The 12,365-nt window shown below is 38.3% G+C and overlaps 1 protein-coding gene across 1 annotated transcript in view; it reads right to left on the bottom strand.

The window, feature by feature from the left end:
- The window catches only part of PDE11A (phosphodiesterase 11A), a 453,992-nt gene that overhangs the window by 198,368 nt on the left and 243,259 nt on the right, over positions 1 to 12,365 (bottom strand). Inside the window, exon 6 of the mRNA XM_003405971.4 lies at positions 6,291 to 6,423. Coding sequence (XP_003406019.1) covers positions 6,291 to 6,423 — 133 coding nt within the window. The remainder of the gene's footprint in view (positions 1 to 6,290; positions 6,424 to 12,365) is intronic.

Here is a 12,365-nt window from a genome sequence, read left to right as displayed (position 1 = left end):
CAGAAAATGATCCATCAAAATTCCCCAAAGATACAAGTAAGGCAAGTTAAGATCTTAGTTATTTCAATCCCTGATTGAGTAATTGTTTATAGTTTTCGGAGGGCTCACAATGACCTGGTGAAATATAATTTCATATAATATGTAAAGGGTCTAAATTTTAAAAAATATCTTCATAATTTTTGTCGATTACAAAAATAATATAAATACTTGTAAAAATTTTAAAGCAAAAACACCAAAAGCTCAATCTTGCAATCTCTACAGATTGCAACTATTAACAGCTCGATGTTGGTCCTTCCTGTTCTTTTCCTACAAATATATAATATATCCATATATTAATATATAATATGTTCAATAATATATATTAATAAATAATTTAATTCAACATATTTGACAATACATAATCATAAATAATAGATAATATATTCAACAATGATGTGTATTCTGCATTGTTTTAGTTGCTAGGGATACATCCGTCAACAAAATCAACAAAATCCTCATCTTTGTAGAGCTTACATTTAGTGAGAAGAGACAGATGGTAAACAATACACAAAATACATAAATAACATACTTAACACGTTACAGGGTGCTAAGAAATATGGGGGAAAAATAGAGCAGCATAAGCAGGACTAGGAACATCCAGGGTTCCAGGCCTCACTGACAGGCCACTTTTGAACAAGGGTTTTAAGGAGGTGATGATGTGAGCCATATAGATATTGGGGGAAGAGTATTTTACCCACGGGAGCAGCCAGTGCAAAGGCCCTGAGGACTGTGTGTAAGTGGAAAGTTCTAGAAACAACAAGGAGACCAGTGTGGCTGGAGCAGTATGAACAAGGCAAGGAAGATATTAATAAAGTGCCAGATTGTGTAGGGCATTGTAGGCCTCTGAAAACCGTGAGTTTGGTTTTTATTCTATTGAAATACAGAGACATTGAAGAGTTTGTGAGCAAAGTTGAGATATGATATGACTTAAATTTTAAAGGTTCCCTCTAGCTATTGGTTGAGAATAGAGTATAGAGGGGAAGGGTAGAAGCAGAGAAACAGACTAAGAGGCTATGGCCATAAAACAGTTCAGAGATGATAATGGCTTGGAACTGGGTGGTAGCAGTTGGCGAGAAGTGATCAGATTCTGGATAAATTTTACAGATAATTGGATTTCCTGATGAGTTAGACGTTCAACACGAGAGAGAGTCAAACCTGTAAGATTTTTGGCATAAATGCCAGGAAGGAAGGAGTTGTCTTAACAGAGATAGGGTAACAGAGGAGCAGGCATGGGGGAAAGATTGTGAGCTCTGTTTTGGACATGTTAAGTGTGAGATATCTATTAGAAAAATAACATACATATGTGTATATATATATTCCCATATATATTCCCACATATATATATTCCCACATATATATATACATATATATGTGTGTGTGTGTATATATATTTCTATATATATTATTCTAAACATATTTCTCTATAGCTTGCTTTTTTTCTTGTGGACATTTTTCCATATCAGAATATATAGACTGCCTCATGGGGTCAACACATTTTGTGTAAACTCAACTTTAGTCTTTATTAAGATATACTAGGCAGAATTCTAAGATAGCCCCCAAGATTCCCCCTTTCCTCTGTGTACAAGCTTGTATAATCCCCTCCCCTTGAGTATGGATGGGACCTGTGAATCTGATGGGATAGTTACTCCTGGGATTATATTATATCATATCAGGCTCTGTGGTAGCCAACTGCAGTGAGATTTTCCTCATGGCTTTGAAGAAGTAAGCTGACATGTTGCAAGACAGCCACATGGCTGGAACTCAAGTGCAGTGTCTAGTAGTTGAGCGCAAGACTCGGCTAAGAGCCAGTAAGAAAATGGGGACCTCAGTCCTACAACTGCAGGGAATTCAATTTTGCCAACAACTCAAATGAGCTTTGAAAAGGATGCCAAGTTCCAGTTGAGAACACAGCCCAGCCAACACCCTGAGCAAAGAACCCTGTTATGCTGTGCCCAGCCATCTGTCCTACAGAAATGTGAGAGAATAAATTGGTGTTGTTTTAAGCAGGGCTTCAAACTGGTTCACTCCAGTTCAAGCCCCTGCTGAGAATTTGTATTTCCTCCCCAGATATACTGAATCAGAATCTACATTTTAACAAGATCTGTAAGTGATTCTTACGTATACCTTCCTGGGAATTTGTTAGAAATGCAAATTCTCGGCAGAGAAAATTGTTAGAAATGCAAATTATTAGCAGAGGTTCAAACCAGAACAAACCAGTTCTAAGCCCTTGGTTTTAAGCCGCTAAGTTTGCGTTATTTTGTTATGCAGCAATAGAAAGCCAATATACATGGAATTCCTTTCAATGTCTTCAGAGCTAAGCGTGGGTACTCCCTTCCCAAGGAGCAAACAACTGATAAAACTAAAAAACCCATGCATACAACTGTTTATTGAGCCACTATAAATATAAATATTATATAGTTGTATTTACTAGGTCCGTCCTCCATGCTTTTCAAGGATTACAGAGACTTGTAACAGAACAAACATATAGTGATCTTCATAGGTTTGCAGAATTTAAAGCCCAGAAACTTAGTTTTGGCTCTGTGACTATATGATATAGCTATTCGCTCATTATTTTCCACCCATAAACCAAGGAGTTTGGCTTTCAAACCATGCACACTATCAAGCTCAGCAGGTGCCACTCTAAGAGTCAGCTCTGACAGGCAAACAGAAGCCAAGTAATCACTGTAGTTCTGTTCACCACAAGAAGGGAACTCTATTAATAATTTAACATAACCACAAAGAATATACCCAGCAGGTGGACAACTATGATCACTTGCCCCATAACCCTCTCAGCAAGGGCCTGACAGCACCTGGGATGGGATTTATACGATATTAAAGATATCCTTTTGTAGCTTATATCAAAAGAAAGACAAACAGTTTCAAAGCTGAGATTTCAAAATAAAGATCATTCTCTTGGTGTGTATCTTTGGGCAAAGTTTCTGAGGGCTTTCCACAAGTTATTACACGGTGGGAAAGACATAGAAATCAGAAATCTAGTTTAACACTTTAACTGTAAAGCTAAAGCAAAGTTTGATATAGTAACTTACCTCTTAATAACAAAAACTAGCCCCTGGTATAATGAGTCCCCACATTGGCAAGATTCCCATGTTAGTCCAAATTGCAGAAGAAACTACAAAATGCACAAGTGCGTATATTGGGGTCATCATCACCAGTTAGAGATCTGAAGAATCTACAGGGTGATCCCCTAGCAAGTCATTCAGTAGTTGCTGTGGAACAATTTCATTTAACTACAGCGTAAACAAATATTAAAGCTACCATTTACTGAACGTCTACTATGTCTTAAGTACTGGGCCAAATGCTTTACAAACATTATCTCATTTAATAATGGAAAAACCTACAAGTCAAAGAAGATACTCTTCCCATATTTCAGACGAGCAAAGTAAGGTTCAGAGAGGTTAGTTTACCCAGAGCCTCATAGCCTGCAAGTGGTGGGGCCAGAGTTTGAACCCAGGTTTATAATCCTGGTTCATCACATCATATCCAGCTGCCTCCCAGACTTGCTCCTTCTCTGCCCACACAATTCAGGAGCATAACGTTGGGTGAAAAAAGCAAGCCACAGAAAAATACATAGAGGTTAATTCAATTTACATACAGTTCAGAGATATGCAAAATATAACAATATATTATATAGGGATTCAAACATGTGTGATTGATGAAACTATATAGTAAAGCAAAGGAATGATAAGTTCAAAATTCAGGATGGTGGTTACCTCTCTGGGGGAAAGAAAGGAGATGAGATTTGGAAAAGTCAATACAAGGGTTCAAAAGTCATGATCATGTGCTTTTTCTTCATCTGGGTAGCAAGTGCATACATGTGCACTGCATCATGTTTTGTCATACCTTTGTATACATGTTTTATGAATGAACTGATAAAAAAAAGTAATGATGTAATTCATGGACTCTTTTTGCTTCTCCAGAATTTGATGCTTTTTATGGTCCAAAGATTAGAGCAGAATAATAGCAACTCTTACCAAATTTAGCACTTTAATTTGGGTTAGGAAATGACCATTATCCCTTGACATCTAATCAAATATGTTGACTTTGTAACAATGAATTGGCAAGCAATGATTTTTTGCTTTTGTATAACAAGCATTTCTGTTTGTTCAGTTTTTACTAATGTTAATAATAGAATACTGAGAGTATTTCTCCATAAAATTGAGTATCGATATTCGTTCTTCAGCATTCTCTCTCTAAAATCAAGGAGAAGAGAAAGATATGAAAAGGCAAGACTTTATAATATCAGTCTGAACACAATCACTATAGTATACAAGTATTGACATTGGTAAATCATTTTCACTGTGCCAATCACAGAACCAAGGTGTTGGTATTCTTCCATAAAGGAGAAGAACTACAGAAACATTGGACTATACTTTCATAAGGAAGATAACTCAAAGTTCAGATTTAATGACTCAAAACTGAAAAGAGATAGAGGGTAGTCAGTGTTAATATAGCTCAGAGAGCACACCAGAGGTGCACCCAACACAGACTGGGAGATCATGAAAGGATTTCCAAGGAAGGAGTGTCTAACTAACCTCAGGCCAGAAGAAAGAGTAGGAAACACTCAGAGAATGTAGATTGGGGGAAAGAGCGTTCCAGGCAAGTGGGTTGAGGCAACGAGTTTTGGCAATTTAAAACTTCCTTGCAGAGACTAGATTAATGGAAACAGAGCAACCAGAATGGAAATAATAAGAATGTTCATGCATTGTGAAGAACGTAACCAATGTCACTGAACAACTTGTGTAGAAATTGTTGAATGGGGAACCTAAACTGCTATGCAAACCTTCACCAAAAATGCAATAAAATATTATTAAAAAAAAAAAAAGCCACATAAAACATTTAGAATGGTAGATGGCATTTCGTAAGTGCTCAAAAATGGTAGAAAAAATTTCCTTGCAGAGATCTGTAAAGAAGACTTGACCGATGTTATAGATTAGACTTAGCTCCTGGCCTCCCTGCCCATGGTCGTGTCCCACTCCTGACCATGGAGACAGCACAGGGCAGTCCGGACTGTGAAGTCTGAGAGGTGTAGGACCAAATGTTTGTCTACCTTGACAGTCATAGGCCAGCTCTCAATTTCAGGGGTGCATAGGTTAAATGTTCCATTGTTGGTATTACTGATCTATCCCTGCTTCTGTAGCCAGTGTGATCTTTCTAAAATATAACTCTCTGCTTCTCCATTTAAAACACAACTATAGGTTTCCCATCACCCAGGGTAAATACTCAAAATTCTGAATACAGCTTCCAAAGTCTCTCGATGATCTGGCCCCTGCTTCCCTCTCCAGCCTCTTCTAGCTTGGCCCTTCAGCCACATTAAATTTTTTTTTCAGTTCCCCAGCCCCCCATACTCTCGACCTGCCTAGAACACACATTTCCTCACCCTTCTTCACCAAGAAAAATCCTGTTAATCTTCAGATCTCAGCTTGGAGATCTAGAATAAGAAAATTTTAATTCCTTTAAAGAAATTTATATATATAAAGTGGAGCCATCATGGTGCAGTGGATAAGAGCTCGGCTGCTAACCAAAAGGTCAGCAGTTGGAATCCACCAGTTTGAATCCACCAGCTGCTCCTTGGAAATCCTATGGGGCAGTTCTACTGTGTCCTGTATGGTCACTATGAGTCAGAATTAACTCAATCGCAACAGTATATGTATAAAGAAGCAACATTTTATATGTTCGTGTGAATTTATCTCTATGGCATTCTATGCTATGCTAGAATTTAAACTTCTACAAGTCAGAACCTATATTATTTTAAGATAGTTTGTGCATCAGCACTCTGCTCTTACATAGTAAACAATAAACAATAATACCAACCAATTCACTGTTTTTGGGCAGCAATTTTTTTAAATATGGTAGTTGTTCTAGGATCTATTGTGAAATAACTTACATACATCTTCTTATCAAATATTTCATAGTTTAATATAAAATGTACCTAATCAGGGTAGAGATATGAAGTTTTTCTAACTTTCAGTCAAGAGTAAAACCCATTGCCATGGAGTCGATTCTGACTCATAGCGACCCTATAGGACAGGGTAGAACTGCCCCATATGGTTTCCAAGGAGACAGTAGGCAATGCTAAAAGTCAGATCCCAAGAGAAGGATGCAAAAGAATTGCCAGTAAACTCAGGGGTTGTTGTTGATCTATATGATGCCCTTTTTCCCTTTCAACCAGCGAGCTGCCGTTTGTTATCGCAACCCATCAATAGTGTCTGGAACCAGAGAACTCCTCTCACCTCAGCATCAAAGCGAGGATCCTGGTAGGCATCACTGATGTTCACTGGGAGGCCCGTAGAAGCAACCAGCTCAGCCACACTGTTATTTATTAGCCAGTCTGAGTATGATGATTTCTCCATGCTTTCTTTGAAACTACCAAGGCAAGCAGTAAGAAAAGAGAGAAACATAAATTTGCTTGAAAGAACCTTGTAAAACTACAATACTAGCAGGACTATCTTCCTCATTAAGAAGGGATAAGTGACATTAGTCACAGAACAATAGCGAGGTAATTATCAGGAGCTAACTCAAAAAGACTTATCCGCTATAATATAAAATAATCAGATCCATGGGTAGAAATTATATATTCTCTATGATCCAGAGAGCAACTGCCCCACCACAGGCAGACAAAAAATAGATAATCAGGTAATGACCGAAATTAGGTTACTACCTGACCCCAAGGTAGTAGTCTGATGAAATTCCCCAATCTCCACATACCTACCCCTCAACTGAACAGACTAGATGATTTGGCACCAGGTAAAATTAAACCCAAGAATGGAGGGAAATCAGGAAATACATTGAGAATTTACAAAATTTTAGATATAGCAAGATTACATAGTAGTTACGTAATTTTTTTCTTAGTCTCAGAGTACGTTTCTTAACAAAAAGCACATTGCCTAGCTACAAAATCTCATTAAAAGTCTGTTTTAACTCTACTGACCCCTAATATTAATAATTCAAATTACATCCATATGAACAAGGAATTTCATGCTACATGATTTCATGGACTTTCCCTTTTATCACTTTTACTACAAATATCAAATTTACAAAAAAGGTGTTAAGAACTAGTGAGATTTCTCACTCCCTCCCTCTTCCATCTTTTCTCTCACACAGTACAATTAGAAGCTATGGAAATGCAAAACTGAATAATACTCAAACTAACATTACCAAGGAAAACTTCCATGGAGGGTATGAATTTGTGGCTTGGCAAGTAATAAGTGAAATTTCATGGGGATGAATGAAAGTAAATCAGGGCAATGTTTTCCAAACTGCATTCTGTAGAACTCTGGGCTCTACATTATGTTAATAAATGTCTCCAGGTAGAGCAAATGGTTAAGTGCTTGACTATTAGTCAAAAGTTGGTGGTTCAAAACTGCCCAGAGGTGCCTCAGAAGACAAACCTGGCTATTTGCTTCTGAAAGGTCACAGCCTTGAAAGCCCTATTGAGCAGTTCTACTCTGTACCTTTGAGGTTGCCATCGAGTTGGAATCAACTCGATGGCAACTAACAACAATAATGACAATGATAATAATAGCTCTACTGAAATTTTAATCTAAAATGTATATTATATGTAAGACAAACACTAAACACATGTACATAGTCATTGTTATTATGCAATAATGGGCCTATGTGGACTTTGTACCATACTAGAAATACTGGGAGCTGGCATGGAGAGGCTGCCAGATGCATGAATGAATGGGAAGTGTTAGCATTATTCACCAACATTAGTATAAAAAAAAAATTAGTGTATGTCATCTATAATGATTGCTGATCTATGTCTTATAAGTTCAACATATAGTTATGATGTTATTAACCCCTTATTGCATATTAAATATTAATACATCCTCTCCTCACTTATCAACATGGTTAGGTTTCACAGAACAGGTTGTTATGGGAAATTGGTATAATGCAAAAGTGGAGAATGACCACGTCAGATCACAAAATGGAAGATGACTACATCATTACACAATGGCCAAACCACTGAGAATCATCGCCCAGCCAAGCTCACAAATAACTTTAACCATCACAGCCAGTGTTACTCTTGCCTCACACTTCAACGTTCGTTAGTGCCGTACATACATCTCATCATTAACGTGCAAACTAGCTGGATAATAGATTTTTTTACTATTGTCCTAAATGCAGAATGTTGGATAATGAGGTAGTCAATAAGTGAGGAAGAAGTGTAGTACATAAAGTTATTCTCTATGAATCTCTGCCTGAAAAATGGTAGTCTTAATAAAAAGCTAGGTTATACTTCTTAGATAGTACCGAAATCAAAGCAGCAAAAAGACAAAGCACTTCAAAGATAAGCTGAAGCCTTTGTTTCCTAAAACAAACCAGCAAATAACCAAAAGCCCATGCTTTACTTTCCCTTTGCTATATTATACCTGTCAGGACTGAAATTTTATGTTGTGTGGCAGTGAAAGCAAAATACAGGAAGAACCGTGATTATGTACCTGATTTTTAAAAAAAACAAAAACATTGCCATTGAGTTGATTCTGACTCACAGTGAACCTACAGGGCAGAGTGGAACTGCCCCACAGAGTATCCAAGGCTGTAATCTTTTCTTTTTTTTAAATGCTAGGTATAATTTTATTTATGTTGTTGCTGTTGCTGTTGCTGGAATGTAGCATTAGTAAAAAAAAAAAAAAAATCTTTTTTTTTTTTTTCTAAACCCACTCCCGCAGAGCCCTCCTGTGTACAACCTAGCTCCTGAAATCTTTTTCTATGGAAGCTCTTTTAGGGGGATTTCATTTTCTTTTCTTTCTTTCTTTCTTTTTTTTTTTTTAATATCCTGCTCTTGCCTGGCCTGGTTCTCTGAGGCACTTCAGGAGGGGAGAAGAAGGGGAAGTTGTTCACACACCTAGGAGAGGCATCTGCCAGGCATCCTCCTCCAGGGCCATCTTTCCATTTTACAGTATTTCCAAACAAGAGGCGGGGAAATGGCTCCCAAAGGCCCCAGACTAATTGAAAGCAGCTTCCCAGGAGCGCAGTCATCTGTGTTAGAGCTCCGAGGAAGTGGGGTCAGGGAGCATAAATCATTTTCTCACTTTTTCAGACGGGAGGTTTCTGGTGTCATTTTGATGTTTCTTCAACACTTGTCCCATGCACACCTCCTTGGAAGTCAACTCTTGGTCTCAGAGGCTTATTTCCAGAGGGTGGGTTCAATACGCACTGGGTGTTAAGTCATTCTCTTGAAGGATGTACGCACTTCAGAGAAGCCACAAGAGGGGGGAAAGCTGCCTGATGAGAAAAACTACGATAACAGAATGGGCAAAACTTGCAGAGCATCAAAACATATTCCCCATGGCAAGGGGTTTCTAACCAGGTTCCCCACCTGAGGCTAGGCTACCCCCTTCTCACCACCTCTAGGTACAGCTGCTAGTCATGCCTCTTCCTTGTTTAAACCCTTCAGTGAATTATCACCAGTGAGGAAATAAAATGGAAACTTAACAAGAAATGTGCAGGACCTATGTGAAGAAAACTCATATTCTACTGTAGAGCACAGACCTAAAAAAAAAAAAAAAAAAAAGCCATCAAGTTGATTCCGACGCATGGCTACCCTAAGTGTGTCAGAGTACAACTGTGCTCTATTCTGTTGTTTTTATTGTGCATTTATAGGTGAAAGTTTACAGAGCAATTAGTTTCCCATTCAATAGTTTATTCATAAAGTGTTTCATGACCTTAGTTTCATTCTCCATAACGTGTCAGTCCTCTCCTAGTTTCTGCCCTCGGTTCCCCATTTTCTTTCATCCTGATTTTCTACCCCTTCCTAAGTCTTTGCTTTTTGACAAATAATGTCCTTTTGGTCTCATATAATTGGTTGTTCTAAGGAGTACTGTATCCTTAGTAGGAAAGTAAGTTCCTCTTGGGTGTTACCGTTCTTTTTTTTTGTATCTGTACAATGTTTTCATTGAAGTATAATGTATATGGTATACATCATACAGGATATTGTATACAGGAACACAGTAAGTTGGCACAGCTCCTTTTTTCATTATCTGATTAACACTCAGATTCACAGTTGTCTACAAATTGTAAATAGTTGCGTAACTCTTAAATGTTCAGTTTTTTTCTTCTTTTTTTTATTGTACTTTAGATGAAGGTAAAGAGAGCAAACTAGTTTCTCATTAAACAATTAATACACATATTGTTTTGTGACACTGGTTGCCAACCCCACAACACACCAACACTCTCCCCCTCTCAACCTTGGGTTCCCCATTACCAGCTTTCCTTTCCCCTCCTGCCTTCTTGTCCTTGCCCCTGGGCTGGTGTGCCCCTTTAATCTTGTTTTGTTTTATGGGCCTGTCTAATCTTTGGCTGAAGTGTGAACCTCAGGAGTGACTTCAATACTGAGTTAAAAGGGTGTTCAAGGGCCATACTCTCAGGGTTGCTCCAATCTCTGTCAGACCAGTAAATCTGGTCTTTTTTTGTGAGTTAGAATTTTGTTCTACATTTTTCTCCAGCTCTGTCCGGGACCCTCTATTGTGATCCCTGTCAGAGCAGTCAGTGATGGTAGCCGGGCACCAACTAGTTGTGCTGGACTCAGTCTGGTAGAGGTTGTGGTAGTTGTGATCCATGAGTCCTTTGGACTAATATTTTCCTTGTGTCTTTGGTTTGTTATTGTTTATCTTATGTGCTTGTCTATCATTTGGCTGGGAGGCGGTCTCCAGGAATGGCTTCAGTTCCAGGCCAGAAGGATGTCTTAGGGCCATAGTCTCGGGGGTTCCTCTAGTCTCTTCCAGACCAGTAAGTCTAATTTTTTCAGTGAATTTGATGTTTCGTTTTCCTGCTCTGTCCAGGACCCTCTGTTGTCATCCCAGTCAGAGCAGTCGGTAGTGTTAGCCTGGCACCATCTAGTATTTCTGGTCTCAGGGTCATTCAGGCTGTGGTTCATGTGGTCCATTGGTCCTTTGCAATAATTGCTCCCTTAGGTCCTTGGTTTTCTTCACTCTCCTTTGCCCTGGACGGGAAGAGACCAATCATTGTATCTTAGATGGCTGCTCATAAGTTTTTAAGACCCCAGACGCTCACCAAAATAGGATGCAGAACATTGTCTTTATGAACTATGTTGTGCCAGTTGACGTAGATGTCCCCCCAGTCTATGGTCTTTTGTCTTCTAGCCTAGGGATTTCATCCTAGGAGGTATTTACTTATATTTAAGAGGGGTCCCTGACTATAGCCCTTATGTGTGCTATATGAACCACACCTACAGTCATGCATGTAGAAATACCTACTACCAAACCTACATCTGCCAGTAGATGTGTTCTCTTAAATCCTCCCACACTTCCTGGCGTTTCTATCTACCTATTTGTCCATTCGTAAATTATCATTTGTTAATACTATTGTTTCAGGATTGTCTAAGGAGTTTCCCTTTATTCTTGAGTTTCTCTCAGTGTCCTGTCTTGTCTTGACTTTCCCTATATTATGTATTGTCTTTCCCTTCACCAGTGTTACCTGCTGACTTCTACCTAATTGGTAATTTTCTCCCCCTCCCCTGGTAACCATCAAGAATGTTTTTTCTTTTTTTCCTGTGTGTAAACTTTTTGTTATTACTTTCTAGTAGGGGTCTCATACAATATTTGTCCTTTTGTGATTGACTTACTTCACTCAGCATAATGTCCTCCAAATTCATCCACGCTGTGAAACATTTTGCAAATTTATCATTATTCTTTACTGTTGTGTAGTATTCCATTGTTTGTATGTGCCAGTTTGTTAATCTATTTATCTGTCGATGGACACTTAGGTTGTTTCTATCTTTTTGATATTGTGAATAATGCTGCAATGAACATGAGTGTGCAAATGTCTGTTCATGTCACGGCTGTTATTTCTTTAGTGTATATACATAGGAGTGGGATTGCTGGATCATATGGGTATTTCTAGCTTTTTGAGGAAGTGCCGTACAGTTTTGCAAGTGGTTGTACCATTTTACATTCCCATCAACAGTGTATAAAATTTCAATCTTCCCACAGCCTCGCCAACATTTGTTATTTCCTGTTTTTTTGTGACTAGTGCCAGTTATGTCAGGGTGAGGTGGTATGTCACTGTAGTTTTGATTTGCATCTCTCTAATAGCTAAAAAAATATATATATATATATTTTTTTAATAGCTAATGATAGCGAGCATTTATTCATATGTTTGTTAGCCACCTGAATGTCTTCTTTGGTGAAGTGTCTGTTCACATCCTTTGCCCATGTTTTAATTGAACCGTTTGTCTTTTTATTGTTGAGATGTTGAAGTTTGCAAGACTGTAATCTTTACAGAAGCAGACTTCCACATCTTTCTCCCACAGAGTGGCTGATGCACCTGATAGGAGGATC

This window comes from Loxodonta africana, chromosome 6, assembly GCF_030014295.1.
Source record: "Loxodonta africana isolate mLoxAfr1 chromosome 6, mLoxAfr1.hap2, whole genome shotgun sequence".
NCBI lineage: Eukaryota > Metazoa > Chordata > Mammalia > Proboscidea > Elephantidae > Loxodonta > Loxodonta africana.
The sequence above is the reverse complement of the archived record's forward strand: the minus strand, read 5'-3'. Positions and strand labels throughout refer to the sequence as shown.